General features: G+C 49.1%; 2 protein-coding genes across 3 annotated transcripts in view; one reads left to right on the forward strand and one right to left on the reverse strand.

Annotated features, from left to right (window-relative positions):
• The window catches only part of LOC138769599 (venom factor-like), a 43,855-nt gene extending 35,208 nt beyond the window's left edge, over positions 1 to 8,647 (forward strand). The window contains exons 36-41 of the mRNA XM_069948175.1: positions 284 to 389; positions 482 to 571; positions 3,019 to 3,099; positions 3,236 to 3,319; positions 7,438 to 7,573; positions 8,399 to 8,647. Coding sequence (XP_069804276.1) covers positions 284 to 389; positions 482 to 571; positions 3,019 to 3,099; positions 3,236 to 3,319; positions 7,438 to 7,573; positions 8,399 to 8,540 — 639 coding nt within the window. The 3' untranslated portion in view covers positions 8,541 to 8,647. The remainder of the gene's footprint in view (positions 1 to 283; positions 390 to 481; positions 572 to 3,018; positions 3,100 to 3,235; positions 3,320 to 7,437; positions 7,574 to 8,398) is intronic.
• A 1,463-nt stretch (positions 8,648 to 10,110) lies between these two features.
• The window catches only part of LOC138769606 (complement C3-like), a 62,706-nt gene continuing 56,541 nt past the window's right edge, over positions 10,111 to 16,275 (reverse strand). For both annotated transcript variants that reach the window (XM_069948188.1, XM_069948195.1), the window contains one exon: positions 10,111 to 10,456. In XM_069948188.1, the coding sequence (XP_069804289.1) occupies positions 10,309 to 10,456 (148 nt within the window). In that variant the 3' untranslated portion in view covers positions 10,111 to 10,308. The remainder of the gene's footprint in view (positions 10,457 to 16,275) is intronic.

The raw sequence follows: 16,275 nt of genomic DNA on the forward strand, positions 1-16,275 counted from the left end.
TGACGCCTCGGTTACTCTCAGGATGGAGGGTAGACATACAGAGAGGTCAGTAATAGACATCACCACATGGAGACCCTCATACTTGGGTGTATGTCGCCTCGGGTGTATGTCGCCTCTTACTGCTGCCACTCAATGAAAACGAAAAAGAAAGCAAAAAAAAAGTTTTAATTAATAAGGTTATAAAACTTTCTGGAATAAACATAAAAAAAATAAATGTATTAAAAAACATAAAATCACCTTAAGTGATCCATTAACTTTCCTTTTTTTCCTTTACTTTGCACAGATCTCACACAAAGAACCAGAATGCATCAAATTCAATGTTCACCAGATCTTTAACGTTGGTCTCATCCAGCCGGCATCTGTCACTGTTTATGACTATTACGCCCCCGGTAGGTGACATAGAAGATTTTTCCATTGGCTTGATATGTGATGTGTTGTCACCTATATGGGAATCCATATTATATTTCTCATGTCTTAATAGAAAGCCGCTGCAGTAAATTCTACCATGTGGACAAGGACAGCAAATCATTAAACACCATCTGTCAACAAGATGTGTGCCGGTGTGTGGAGGGTAAGTCCTGAAATGAGTGATGTACTGAATAAGTCATTATAGAAGCAAAGGGTTAAAGTTATCCATTCCAGTAATAACATAATATGTAGACCCTACCTAATATGATGGAGCCACCCTATAAACAGTAAGTTAAGGGTTAAGGTGGTTCTTGAAGTTGAAATATTGGAAGCATGACCATGGAGCAACACAGTGACCCAGAGGAGAGTGTAAGCTTTGGTAGTGGCTGTGGACACACACCTGTGGCAGGCTGAGCATTGTGGTCCACCACCACCCTAACAGTGAGGCTTGAGGGCTCCTTTAGGGCAACACAGAGGTGAGGGTCTGCACAGATGTTGGTAATTTCCCCCAGGGCTTCCCTAGGGCAGTTTGGAGTTCCCTTGATGTTGGTGAGGTACAGATGAAGCCAAAACACTGGGGAGTTAAGGAGTTAAATGTGTTCAATGAGTTTCTTTACTGAACTATTTAACATCTACTAAAACATATAGGTACAAAGGCTTTTATACAGTTCCGGCAGTTGAAGGGTTAAACCATGCAATGTGAACTCTTCTTTACCTGAAGGACATTGTTCATGATGGTTGGTTCCCAGTGGGTGCACAAATGTGTGGTTGAACTGCAGTTTCCTATTGTGGATACAGGTCTGAGAGATGCTTTGTAAACCACGAGTATTGGTTGCGGCCAGCGGTCCTTATAAATACCAGGAGTAATCATGAGGGAGGTCCTTATGAAGCTCATATTTGAAGATAATGGATGATCCTGGTCTTTCCTCTTGAAGGCCCCAAAAGTTACAGAAAGAATCACTTGACTTCACTCCAAGGCTTCTTTGTCTAACACTTAATGAGCTCCAGCAATCCTGGATTTCTAGAGTTCTCTGTCATGTTAAAGTGACATTATAATTATGGGTGAACAAAACTTTGCAGTCTGGCTCTGTGCCCGAATCCGTGTGTTAGAGTACCCGGGCCCAAACACAGACGTAACTGTGGCAGTAAATAAAGCTATCTGACATTTGGATAGTAAATAAAGCTGATTGGCTGAGCAGACACTGCCGGAGTAGACCTCAAGCGCTGTGTGCCAGGTCTGCTGAGGTCAGAAGACATGAGCCCAGGAGAGTATGATTAATTACTCAACAATCCAGCCCCCAGAGGGTTAAGTGAGGATGCATAGCATCCCTACTTAAGCCCCTGGTGGCCAAATGTTTCTCTGTTGGGAAGAGAATTGGGAATTTACTTTATCCTCCTGGGCTCAGCTCACAACTTCTGTCTTCAGCCTTAACTCCTGCAGTGTCTTCTCAGCCAATCAGCTGCTGTGGTGGTGTCCCGCCTTAGCCGCTGATTGGCTGAGCAGACACTGCTAGAGTCATTGCTGAAGACAGAAGATGTAAGCAGTGCCCAGGGGGGTAAAGTATAATCCCCCCTCCCTTAGATACACAGCCCACTTAACCCACTGGGAGCCAGACTGTATTTTTTTAGTCCAAAAATTCAGGTTCCCATTGATTTTAATGGGGTTCAGGTTCAGTTAGGGTACCTGAGCAGAGCCTGAACATCCATGAGTTTGCTCATCCCTAATTGGAATATATAAATATGTCTTTCCTAAGAACATCATTAGATGGTGGCAAAGACCAACCTAAACTGAACAAATGTGTGCATGCCTGTGGTGTTAACCCTTCACGCTCTTCCTGCCAATGGTAGCTGTCAGATAGACACTTCTTGCCACTGGTAACTGTCAGATAGACACTTCCTGCCACTGGTAGCTGTCAGGTAGCTACGTCCTTCCACTGGTAGCTGTCAGGTAGCTACATCCTGCCACTGATAGCTGTCAGGTAGCTACTCCCTGCCACTGGTAGCTGTCAGGTAGCTACTCCCTGCCACTGGTAGCTGTCAGGTAGCTACTTCCTGTCACTGGTAGCTGTCAGGTAGCTACTTCCTGCCACTGGTAGCTGTCAGGTAGCTACTTCCTGCCACTGGTAGCTGTCAGGTAGCTACTTCCTGCCACTGGTAGCTGTCAGGTAGCTACTTCCTACCACTGGTAGCTGTCAGGTAGCTATGTCCTGCCACTGGTAGCTGTCAGGTAGCTACGTCCTGCCACTGGTAGCTGTCAGGTAGCTATGTCCTGCCACTGGTAGCTGTCAGGTAGCTATGTCCTGCCACTGGTAGCTGTCAGGTAGCTACGTCCTGCCACTGGTAGCTGTCAGGTAGCTACGTCCTGCTACTGGTAGCTGTCAGGTAGCTACGTCCTGCCACTGGTAGCTGTCAGGTAGCTACTTCCTGCCATTGGTAGCTGTCAGGTAGCTACTCCCTGCCCATGATAGCTGTCAACTAGCTACTTCCTGAGAAGGCTAGCTGTCAAATAGCCACTTTTTGCAGGAAAATGGCGGTATGCTTTAAGGTAGAACATGATCATATCATTAGTTGAACCTCCTGACATTCCTTCCTTATTGATTTGTCTTTTAGAGAATTGCTTATTACAGCTGGATGATGAAATTAATGCAGAAGAACATCGTGAGAGAGCGTGTGCGCCAGGAGTGGACTATGGTGAGGGGCACATACTTCCATCCTACACACAGACAACAATGTGTTCTGGGCCCTGTTTTCCATGTTACCAGTGGGCCCCATGTTGGGGTATATGGAGGTAACCCATACTAAAGCTTATTTTTTTTCTTTTATATAGCTTACAAGACACATCTGGAGAAGATAGAAAAGGATGATAACTATGATAACTATGTGATGAGGATAGTCAGCGTCATCAAGGAAGGTGAGTACAGGAGACGAGTATACAGGAGATGACTGTACATATATAGGTAGTAGCGTTGCCTGTAGATAAGTATGGCTTCTACAGTATACCACAATTACAGGCTTATTTACTGTATGTTGCTTATATTGCACCAATATATTCCATGGTGTTTGTCTTCATGATAGAGCTGGTGGGCAGAGGTGTAAGCACCCTTACTCCACCTTGTATAATATATGTGTAGTGTCCCACCACAGGTGGTTCCCTAAGTTTTGAATCACCCAGGTTAAGTAACTCTCTTTATATTTTTGGAAGAAAAAATATTTAAAATATACAATAAAAAAATAAATAAATTATATATATAAAATAAAATAATTAAATATATATATAAAGTAACTCTCTCAGGTGTCACACTAAGTGCTGATAGTTGCTGCTCTCCTCTCCAGCCACTAGGTGTCTCCCTCCCCCAGTGCACAGCTGCAGCATATGTGTACAGGTTTAGCTATGTTTGTGTGTTTATCCAATCACAGGTGCCTCCTCTCTACACTTCTACCTTCTCTCTCACTTCCTACATAGTTCGCAACCGTCCCGGGTTCCGCGGGACAGTCCCGTTTTCGGGGTGCTGTCCCGTGGTCCCGGAACGGCCCCCCAGTGTCCCGTATTATATGTGTCCCCACCAAAAAAAACAATAAACCAGTAACTCACCTGTCGGCCGGTCCCAGCAGCTCCTCTCCCGGCAGAGCGCGCACTCCCAACATCCTCCGGGGCGGGCAGCGGGGTACAGAGTCACTGACAGTACCGGAAGTGTCCTGCAGCCTCTATCAGGAATTACTTCCGGCACAGTCAGTGTCTGTATACCCCGCTGCCCGCCCCGGAGGATGACGGGAGTGCGCGCTCTGCTGGGAGAGGAGCTGCTGGGACCGGAGGACAGGTGAGTTACTGGTTTATTGTTTTTCTGGTCGGGCCACACAAATGGGGGGATTGGCTACTATGTGGGGCACTATATGGGGGGATTGGCTACTATGTGGGGCACTATATGGGGGGATTGGATACTATGTGGGGCACTATATGGGGGGATTGGATACTATGTAGGGCATATATGGGGGCATTGGCTACTATGTGGGCACTATATGGGGCATTGGCTACTATGTGGGGCGCTATATGGGGGATTGGATAATATGTGGGCACTATATGGGGGATTGGATACTATGTGGGGCATATATGGGGGCATTGGCTACTATGTGGGCACTAAATGGGGGCATTGGCTACTATGTGGGGCACTATATGGGGGCATTGGCTACTATGTGGGCAAAATATGGGGCATTGTCTACTATGTGGGGTGCTATATGGGGGATTGGCTACTATGTGGGCACAATATGGGGGATTAGATACTATGTGGGACATATATGGGTGCATTGGCTACTATGTGGGGCACTATATGGGACATTGGCTACTATGTGGGGCGCTATATGGGGGATTGGCTACTATGTGGGGCATATATGGGGGCATTGGCTACTATGTGGGCACTATATAGGGCATTGTCTACTATGTGGGGCGCTATATGGGGAATTGGCTACTATGTGGGCACTATATGGGGGATTGGATACTATGTGGGGAATATATGGGGGCATTGGCTACTATGTGGGCACTATATGGGGCATTGGCTACTATGTGGGGCGCTATATGGGGGATTGGCTACTATGTGGGCACTATATGGGGATTAGATACTATGTGGGGCTCTATATGGGGGATTGGCTACTATTTGGGCACTATATGGGGATTGGATACTATGTGAGGCATATATGGGTGCATTGGCTACTATATGGGCACTATATTGGGGCATTGGCTACTATGTGGGGCACTAAATGGGGGCATTGGTTACTATGTGGGCACTATATGGGGCATTGGCTACTATGTGGGGCACTCTATGGGGGATTGGCTACCATGTGGGGCACTATATGGGGATTGGCTACTATGTGGGGCACTATATGGGGGGATTGGCTACTATGTGGGGCACTATATGGGGATTGGCTACTATGTGGGGCATTGGCTACTATGTGGGGCACTATATGTGGGGCACTATATGGGGGCATTGGCTACTATGTGGGGCACTATATGAGGCATTGGATACTATGTGGGGCACTATACTGGGGGATTGGCTATTATGTGGGGCACTATATGGGGGATTGGATACTATGTGGGGCACTATATGGGGGATTGGATACTATGTGGGCACTATTGGGGGGATTGGATACTATGTGGGGCACTATAATGGGGGATTGATTACTATATCGGGCATATATGGGGGCATTGGCTACTATGTGGGGCACTATATGGGTGCATTGGATACTATATGGGGCATTATGTGGGGGATTGCATACTATGTGTGGCACTATTGGGGGGATTGGATACTATGTGGGGCACTATAATGGGGGATTGGATACTATATCGGGCACTAATTAGTCAGCAGCATGTGGTGACTGTAGGGGAGTGGCTATAGAGGGTCGCTATGGGGGCGTGGCTGTGGAGGGTCGCTAAGGGGGCGTGGCTATGGGGACAGCGGCGCACATGTCCCTCTTTGCTCTTTGCAAAAGTTGGGAGGTATGCTTCCTGTCACACCACCCTATATAGGATTGGCAGCTTCCTGTCAGGAGTCAGTTCTAGGTCTAGAGAGTGTATGAGAGACAGACTAAGCCTGCTGCAGTGACTAAATGGGCCTGGCTTAGGCCAGAGCCCTTGACAGGGACTACACCTTTCTTCTGTATGCTGAGGACAAACTGTTGTTTACTCTGAAGATTCTTCTTTCAGGACACCCCCAAAGGAAAGAAAGAGGGACTGATCCCCAGTAAAGCAAAAGTGCACTAAGCTGAAGTACTTTACTGACACTACGTTAAACTAGTTAGGGTAATTGTCACTAGTCAGCTCCAGAGATTTGGGACTCGTACTACCTCACAAGACGGTCTCCGATATTGTGTAGGTAGAAGGTGGTCCGATATCCAGGTCATATCTAAACGTAAGGACGAGGATTCTTTCACCAATATACTATATACAGCTTACATCCTGGCAGAGTACTGTTACTACAGTAGCTCCTATCCCACCCCTACACTACCCTCACACACAGTCTTTGTTTCTTCTACTAACTTCTACCTCAAGGGTCTAACCATAGTATTGTACTATCTTTTGCACTAGAACCTGTGAGCAGTTTTTTTGTTATACTTTGTATTGCACTGAAACTGTTTAAAGTAAAGTTAAACCAATTGTTAAGTCGGGACTCATCTATTGCATCGCACTTCGCTCCTGCACCTCACATCACTACTACCAAGGTCCGGTGCCCATGTGTCCGGGGATGGGTACTACCACTTCTGGGCACCGTTACAAGTTGCTCCAAAAACACCAGAGCCCACAGGCTGGACACAACACCAGCACCAGCGCCCCGGGCCTCAGCATCTGTAATTACCCATATGTAGGAGGTGTAAGCAAGCGCAGGTGTTGCGGAAACCGCTGGGGCACGTGTCATGGGACTCGGAGTGGTATATGTCCTTCCTGGGTCCTAGCACACACCCCATTGAAATCTCAAGTCTTACAGTACTTATCTGCTGCTGCATGTCCTACATATCTATGCTTATGACAAACAGCAGCTGATAAGTACTGGAAGACTTGAGATTTTTTATTAGAGGTAAATTACAAATCTGTATAACTTTCTGTCACCAGTAGCTGACTGACTACTGACTAACTCCTCCAACTGCACTTCCCCCTTACTTAAGAGGTGAGACTGGTCCAATGCCGTATTTGTCAGGAAGAACTGTAATAACTCGAAGTCACATTGTGGAAGTTGTCCCTGATAGGTTGTGTGCGTGGGATGTGGCTGGCAATCAATCTCAGACAATATAAGAGTATATGGAAATAATGTGGACTTCAAAGTGCTGAAAATAATATAAACAATATTCAGTAGCACCATCTTGTGGCCAAAGTGTAGTAGTGCGGTTTAGGCTAAGAGGAGCATGGGTACCTCTTGTAATATACCTTCAGGGCCAACTGAACTAAAAGGGGAATTTATCGCTCATGGATTTCGGGACACTACATATACATATAAATCTATCCTGTTTTAATGTTTTATCCTCCATCTTCTTTCTGTTCATTAGGTACAGAAGAAAATGTTTTGAACAAAAATAAGACTTTTATCAGCCATAAAAAGTGCCGCACCACCTTAGATCTGAAAGAGGGACGTGATTACCTGATCTGGGGAGTAAGAGGTGACCTATGGGATCAGCCATCTGGGTGAGTGATACAAGAACTAATCATGTACTGATCACAATTATTTACCCTATTATATTATTAGGAAAATACATTTTTGGCACTTTACACCATAGACACTATTCTGCTGGTGAGGTCACTGTGTACATACATTACTTATCCTGTATTATACTCCAGAGCTGCACTCACTATTCTGCTAGTGGGGTCACTGTGTACATACATTACATTACTGATCCTGTACTGATCCTGAGTTACATCCTGTATTATACTCCAGAGCTGCACTCACTATTCTGCTGGTGGGGTCACTGTGTACATACATTACATTACTGATCCTGTACTGATCCTGAGTTACCTCCTGTATTATACAACATGCTCTCACCTCTCCCACTTCAGCGCTGGTGTCAGTATCCCAGTCCTGGATGTTTCTAAATCTGAGTTGGAACCTGGGACATGATGTGTTAGACCCGCTCACCCAGTCAGCTGCCAAGATAGGACTCCACTACGGCCACTGGTTGGCTGAGTAGGCCTAACATGTCCCAGGTCCCCGCTCAGACCCAGAAGCATCCAGGACCGGGATACCGACCCCAGCGCTGGAGCACAGGAGGTGAGAGCATGTTACTTCTTTCATTCTCCCCCTCCCCAACACTCTGCCAAAAGTCACCCCAACCCGGGGCATCCCAACTCTCCCTCACAGATGATGTTTAGAGACAGGAGGATCAGACAATTGAATTTCGATGTGCCTGATCCCTGTGTTCACAGGGCAGCATTTCTGTCCCACAAGATAATGTGGAAAACAACAGGTAGTCAGGATGTAATAAAGACCATTTTTTTTTGCTTTTTTTTTTTTAGCTATTCCTACATTATTGGAAAAGAGACATTGGTCAAATGGTGGCCGAATGATACAGAGTGTGAAGATCCGGAGAACGATACCCTGTGTAGCCATTTCTTAGACCTTTCTAGCAGTCTGCAGGCGATGCCATGTCAGTCCTAACAATGGATAACCATGGGAAAATCTCCTCCTCCTCCTCTGTCCACCGTTCACTGTTGTTCACCGCTGTGCTGTAATATGTTGCATACCAATAAAGCGTTCTATTATTATTCATTGTGTTCACTTATCATGGTATCATTTATCATAGCATTATTTATCATAGTATCACTTATCATGGTATCACTTATAATAGTATCATTTATCATAGTATCACTTATCATAGCATTATTTATCATAGTATCACTTATCATAGTATCACTCATAATAGTATCATTTATCATAGTATCACTTATCATAGTAACACTTATCATAGCATTATTTTTCATAGCATCACTTATCATAGCATTATTTATCATAGTATCACTTATCATAGTATCACTCATATTAGTATCATTTATCATAGTATCACTTATCATAGTAACACTTATCATAGCATTATTTATCATAGCATCACTTATCATAGCATTATTTATCATAATATCACCTTTAATAGTATCACTTTTCATAGTATCACGTTTCACAGTATTAGTTATTATAGCATCACTTATTATAGTATTACTTATCATAGCATTATTTATCATAGTATCACTTATCATAGTATCACTCATATTAGTATCATTTATCATAGTATCACTTATCATAGTAACACTTATCATAGCATTATTTATCATAGCATCACTTATCATAGCATTATTTATCATAATATCACCTTTAATAGTATCACTTTTCATAGTATCACGTTTCACAGTATTAGTTATTATAGCATCACTTATTATAGTATTACTTATCATAGCATTATTTATCATAGTATCACTTATCATAGAATTATTTATCATAATATCTGTTATCATAATATCACTTATCATAGTATCACTTATTATAGCATCACTTATCATAGTATCACTTATCATAATATCACTTATCATAGTATCACTTATTATAGCATCACTTATCATAGTATCACTTATAGTATCACTTATCATAGTATCATTTATCATAGTATCACTTATAGTATAATTTTTCAAAGTATCACTTATCATAATATCACTTATCATAGCATTATTTATCATACTATCACTTATCAACGTTCGGGTTCGACAATGTTCATCCCAAACCAAACTCTCTGCATTTGACTCCCGCTGGCTGAAGAAGTCGGATGCCACCCTAGGGAGTCCTGGAAAATATGGATACAGCCATAGACTAGGGCGATGAACTCTCTGAATACTAGAGATACTGGACGCCGCCAGCATGGATTGTGGAGAGGTGTTTCGGCTGGTGCATCCAATGTAACCTAAGTTGCAAGGTATGCATGGAATAAAGTGCATTACCCATGTAGTGTCGCAGTTAATATACCTCCCTATGTTATATTCTGTATTCTCTATATGCGTAGAGGAAGAAGATGGGGTCGTACATGGTGCACACCTGAGATATCCACAATGTGGTCATTTCCTTTAGTATTTAACCATGTGAGAATATTTTTTTACTCTTGGGTTCTATGTACAACCATCCTGCACTGTTCCATTGGTTTTCTTTCGCACAGCTGTTACAAAATGTCAAAGAACAACAAGGGAGCTGCGTAATATAATTTATTATAACACCGGGAGACTAGCACTTTTATACAGAAATGTACTATCCCCTACAGTGTCGCCATAACAGTGCCACTAAATGCAATGGATCCAGCTGGATCCACGACATCTGTCTTCTTGTAGGTCCAACACCAAGTGTGGGATTCTCTAGGCGTGTAGGTCATCAGCAGTGCCCTTTACTGTAGTCACAGAACACCAGAGCACCCAAAGAATACTAGACTCTCAGTCAATGTCGCGAGATCGTCACAAATCTTTCCGTTCTTGGGAAGTTCACACTCCGTCTCACTGGGAAATGGCTCGATCCATGAGTCTTTGTCAATGATGTAGGTAAAGCTGAAAATAAGAAAGATCATCAATAACCATCACATTGATATCCACATAAGAAACAAAGGAAAGTCTTGGGTTGACGGCTTTTCCATAATATTGGTCCTCATGAAGCTTCTTACACTAATGCCATGGCAGGTCTGTCTCCAGAGACATGAACGTGACCGCTCCTTGGACCATACTATATATAACTTCCCAACTCTGGGCTTCTTCTGGGCTACTCTCAGTAGAAGCATGGTGAATTATTTTCGCTGTCTCAGTGGTAGAGAGTATGTTCCTAAAGCGTTACTGTCATTTGGAGTAAATGTTGACATGGCATCAGACAAGTTGCTGATCACACTGGGTCTCCCTCCTATGACCTGCTTATATCCCGAGAACCTGGGAGGAGTACACAGCAGTGCGCTTCATTGCCCAGCTGGCCGTACATCTGACTCTTTTGCTCTATAGACTGTAATAAAGAGAACAACCCATATTTGATTGACAGCCAGGAGGAGACACACGCTAGCGTGCACTCCCCTCGCTGTATCTCTGGATGACAGTTGTTCTCACTCTTAGGCTAAGTTCACACTACGTATACTTTCCTAAAACTACGGCCATTGTTGCCGATTGCAACAACGGCTGTAATAAATACGAAAATATACGTGCCGTTGCCGCCTATGGAAGCCCGGCCGGAGTGTATATACATAGTATACGCTCCAGCCGGGATCACTAGTGGCGCAGCGAGAAACTGACATGTCAGTTTTCTGCGGCCGCTATTCATTGAATAGTGGCCGTAGAAAACCCTGTCAGTGCACACTATGGAGCGAGCATCTCCGGTCACACGCTCCATAGTGTGCAGTGGAGAGTTCTGATGCGGGCCACACGGATGCGCCCGCATTAGAACTAAGGGGCGCTAAAGATCATCCGGCCGGTACTACAGTACTGGTCGGCAGGCCTGTATTTAGAGTTCATGCTGCCCTAGGCACTTTGCACGCCGAGGCGCCCCCCCCCCCCCCCCGGCACTGGCTGGTTACATGCATGATATATACCCTTTGCCGCTCTGCTTGATGCCCGCTATTCTCATCAAACAGACGTGATGGAGGAAGGAAGGAGGCTGGGGACGTCTTAGTTTGTGGACCGCTTCTGTCCAGTGTGGGACTGGGGTACCTGGGGCCCACCAGAGGAAATAATCCTTGGGGCCCATCAATATAGAACCAGTGAGACACGACACGCTGACCCCGTCCTTTCCTGGATTCATCTGTATCTGTGACATATCCCTTTTTCAGTCGAACTAAAACTCTCAGAACCCCCTCTATTTATACAGCTCTCAGGGTATGCTGGGAGTTTTAGTCTCTGAGAAGACAACCCTGTAATAAATCACTGTGTGCAGAGTCTTCTGGTGGCTGCAATCTGTGGGTGACAACCATCAGCCCTGAAGGTCCAGCAATACATCTGTCTACACTGTACTACAACTCCCAGCATATCCTGAGGGCTGCAGACTGTCAGTACATGCTGGGAGTTGTAGTGTCTGCAGCAGTTGTAGTTGGGTCCTATACACTGGATGCTTTGTGGGAGATCAGAATACATAGATCTGTGGGGGCTCAGTGCAGGGAAGTGACCCCAGAACATCACTTTTTGTTCTATCCCCTATTAGTGATGTTCTGGGGTCACTTCCCTACACTGAGCCCCCACAGATCTATGTATTCTGATCTCCCACAAAGCATCCAGTGTATAATTCACCTAGGATCCAACTACAACAGCTGCAGGCACTACAACTCCCAGCATGTACTGACAGTCTGCAGCCCTCAGCATATGCTGGGAGTTGTAGTGCCTGCAGCTGTTGTAGTTGGGTCCTAGATTAAAAGTTTGCGCTAGTGTACTGTAGTGACTGCAGGGCTGTGTCAGTACACTACCGCAAACAATACACTGACCCAATGGTACACAGGCTCTGCACACGATAGAAGTGATTACAGTGCAGTTACTAATGACTCACAGGTGACGTCTTCTCCGATTGGCGTCGCTCACTTTTTTGCTTTCTTCTCCATCTGGCGCAGCATCATGAAGACTTCTCCGACCAAAACTCGTCTGCAGGCGGGCAGCTGGGGTGACGGTGAGGGGGAGCAGCTAGGGGTGGCAGGGGGAGAGTCTAGGGAGGCAGAGGGAGAAGCTAGGGTGGCTGGGAGAAGATGGGGCAGCTGGGGTGGCAGGGGGAGAAAATGGGGGGCAGGGGGAGTAGCTGGGGTGGCAGGGGGAGCAGAAGTGGGGACAGGCGGAGGAGAAGGGGGCAGGAGAAGATGGGGTGATAGGCAGGGCAAGAAGCTGGGGGGAAGGGAGAGCAGCTGGGAGGCAAGGGAGAAGCTGGGGTAGCAGGGGGAGCAGCAGTGGAACAGGCGGAGGAGCAGATGGGGGCAGGGGGAGAAGCTGGGGGGGCAGGGAGAGCAGATGGGGGTGCAGAGGGAGAGGCTGGGGGGTGCAGGAGGAGAAGCTAGGGGGTGCAGAAGGACAGGCTGGGGGGTGCTGGAGGAAGGGGCGGGGGGGTGCTGGGGGAGAGGCTGTGGGGGTGCTGGGGGTTGCTAGGGGAGACGCTGGGGGGTGCTGAGGGTGCAGGAGGAGAGGCTGGGGGGTGTAGGAGGAGAGACTGGGGGGGTGCTGGGGGAGAGACTGGGGGTGCAGAGGGAGAGACTGGGGGGGTGCTGGGGGAGAGGCTGGGGGGTGCAGAGGGAGAGGCAGGTTGGGGGGGTGCTAGAGGAGAGGCTGGGGGTGCAGAGGAAGAGGCTGGGGGGTGCTGGGGGAGAGACTGGGGGGTGCTGGTGAGAGGCTGGGGGGGTGCTGGTGGAGAGGCTGGGGGGTGCAGAGGGAGAGGCTGGGGGTGCTGGGGGAGAGACTGGGGGGGGTGCTGGGGGAGAGACTGGGGGGGTGCTGGTGGAGAGACTGGGGGGGTGCTGGTGGAGAGGCTGGGGGGTGCAGAGGGAGAGGCTGGGGGTGCTGGGGGAGAGACTGGGGGGGTGCTGGGGGAGAGACTGGGGGGGTGCTGGTGGAGAGACTGGGGGGGTGCTGGTGGAGAGGCTGGGGGGTGCAGAGGGAGAGGCTGGGGGTGCTGGGGGAGAGACTGGGGGGGGTGCTGGGGGAGAGACTGGGGGGGTGCTGGTGGAGAGACTGGGGGGGTGCTGGTGGAGAGGCTGGGGGGTGCAGAGGGAGAGGCAGGTTGGGGGGGTGCTAGAGGAGAGGCTGGGGGTGCAGAGGAAGAGGCTGGGGGTGCTGGGGGAGAGACTGGGGGTGCTAGTGAGAGGCTGGGGGGTGCTGGTGGAGAGTCTGGGGGTGCAGAGGGAGAGGCAGGCTGGGGGGGGTGCTGGTGGAGAGGCTGGGGGGGTGCTGGTGGAGAGGCTGGGGGGTGCAGAGGGAGAGGCAGGTTGGGGGGGTGCTAGAGGAGAGGCTGGGGGTGCAGAGGAAGAGGCTGGGGGTGCTGGGGGAGAGACTGGGGGTGCTAGTGAGAGGCTGGGGGGTGCTGGTGGAGAGTCTGGGGGTGCAGAGGGAGAGGCAGGCTGGGGGGGGGGTGCTGGTGGAGAGGCTGGGGGGTGCAGAGGGAGAGGCAGGCTGGGGGGGTGCTAGAGGAGAGGCTGGGGGTGCAGAGGGAGAGGCTGGGGGTGCTGGGGGAGAGACTGGGGGGGTGCTGGTGAGAGGCTGGGGGGGTGCTGGTGGAGAGGCTGGGGGGTGCAGAGGGAGAGGCAGGCTGGGGGGGTGCTAGAGGAGAGGCTGGGGGGTGCTGGGGGAGAGACTGGGGGGGTGCTGGGGGAGAGACTGGGGGGGTGCTGGTGGAGAGGCTGGGGGGGTGCTGGGGGAGAGGCTGGGGGGTGCAGAGGGAGAGGCAGGCTGGGGGGTGCTAGAGGAGAGGCTGGGGGGGTGCTGGTGAGAGGCTGGGGGGGTGCTGGTGAGAGGCTGGGGGGGGGTGCTGGTGAGAGGCTGGGGGGGGGGGTGCTGGTGAGAGGCTGGGGGGGTGCTGGGGGAGAGGCAGGCTGGGGGGTGCTAGAGGAGAGGCTGGGGGGTGCTGGGGGAGAGACTGGGGGGGGGTGCTAGAGGAGAGGCTGGGGGGTGCTGGGGGAGAGACTGGGGGGGGTGCTGGTGAGAGGCTGGGTTGGTGCTGGTGAGAGGCTGGGGGGGTGCTGGTGAGAGGCTGGGGGGGGTGCTGGTGAGAGGCTGGGGGGGGTGCTGGTGAGAGGCTGGGGGGTGCTGGGGGAGAGGCTGGGGGGTGCTGGGGGAGAGACTGGGGGGGGTGCTGGTGAGAGGCTGGGTTGGTGCTGGTGAGAGGCTGGGGGGGTGCTGGTGAGAGGCTGGGGGGGGTGCTGGTGAGAGGCTGGGGGGTGCTGGGGGAGAGACTGGGGGGGGTGCTGGTGAGAGGCTGGGGGGGTGCTGGTGAGAGGCTGGGGGGGGTGCTGGGTGAGAGGCTGGGGGGGTGCTGGGGGAAGGCTGGGGGGGTGCTGGGAGAGAGGCTGTGGGGACGCTGGGAGAGAGGCTGGGGAAGAGGGAGCGGCCGGGGAGCAGAGGCAGGTGAGGTAGGCCGGGGCCGGGTCCAGTGAGCTTCCGGCGGGCACACACTGCCTCTATCACAGGCCGGAAGCTCACAGCTGCAGCCCCGCGGTGTACGAACTTCTCTCCTGTTCGGCGCGATGACGTCACGTGCGTCGCTGCCGACCGGGAGAGAAGGACCGCAGGGCTGCAGCTGTGAGCTTCCGGCCTGTGATAGAGGCAGTGTGTGCCCGCCGGAAGCTCACTGGAAGCTGCACAGCAACATCCCCCCCCCCCGGGCGGCGGACTAGGCACCCGTGGTCCGGTGCCCACGGCGGCAGGGGAGAATTTTTTTTTTTTTTTTATAAAAAAAATTTTTTGTTTCCTGCGGGTGCCGCCCCCCGAAGGGCGCCGCCCTAGGCACCGGACCACGGGTGCCTAGTGGCAAATACGGCCCTGCTGGTCGGGATGATCTTTTCTGAGACCGGAAGGGTCACGGAATGGCCGTTCTCTTACAAGGTCTGAACATGGCCCTAATATGTAACTTTTGAATGACAGCACATCAAACGTTACTGCAAATGACAGTAATGCTTTCAGAGTGTTCATGTTCAAAACTCTAAAGATAGACCTGCCTTGCCGGATTTACCAGTCTCCCCAGTTTCCAGTTGGTCACTTCCTTGTGAAGATCAATTTTTTATCTTCCAAACTCTAGATTTGTCTGTTTTAGGCCATGTTCACACAATTCCATCCGGCCACACGGAAAGCTGACATGTCAGTTTTCTGCAGACACTATTTATTGAATAGTGGCAACAGAAGCATGTCAGTCCACACAATGGAAAGAGCAGCAGACTAAACAGAGAAATTCCGGCCAGTCACGGCTCAATGTGTCCATCAACCACATGACTGCCTTCTCTCTGTGAGCGCTCAGATGGCCTGGGACACACAGGACTTCCTGTTCTCTCACTGTTTTCTGTTTTTAGAAAAAAAGAGTCAGAAAACAGTTCTGTGTTTTTTAATTAAGGAAGATCTATGTTGATTTAGATTTTGAAATTTTATAATGACAGTGACACTTTAAGTTAAAGCGTATCTCCAATTTGTTAAAGCTGTATAAAGTTTTGATTGGTGCAAGTCTGAGGGGGAGATCTATCAAACTGCTGTAAAGTGAGACTGGCTCAGTGGCCCCTAGCAACCAATCAGATCCTCCTTTCATTCCTCACAGACTCTTTGGAAAATAAAAGGTGGAATCTGATTGGTTGCTAGGGGCAACTGAGCCAGTTTCACTTTACACCATGTTTGATAAATCTCCCTCTGAGTGTTTTGACTCGTACTGATTGGGAGAATGAGTA

This window comes from Dendropsophus ebraccatus, chromosome 1 (assembly GCF_027789765.1).
Source record: "Dendropsophus ebraccatus isolate aDenEbr1 chromosome 1, aDenEbr1.pat, whole genome shotgun sequence".
NCBI lineage: Eukaryota > Metazoa > Chordata > Amphibia > Anura > Hylidae > Dendropsophus > Dendropsophus ebraccatus.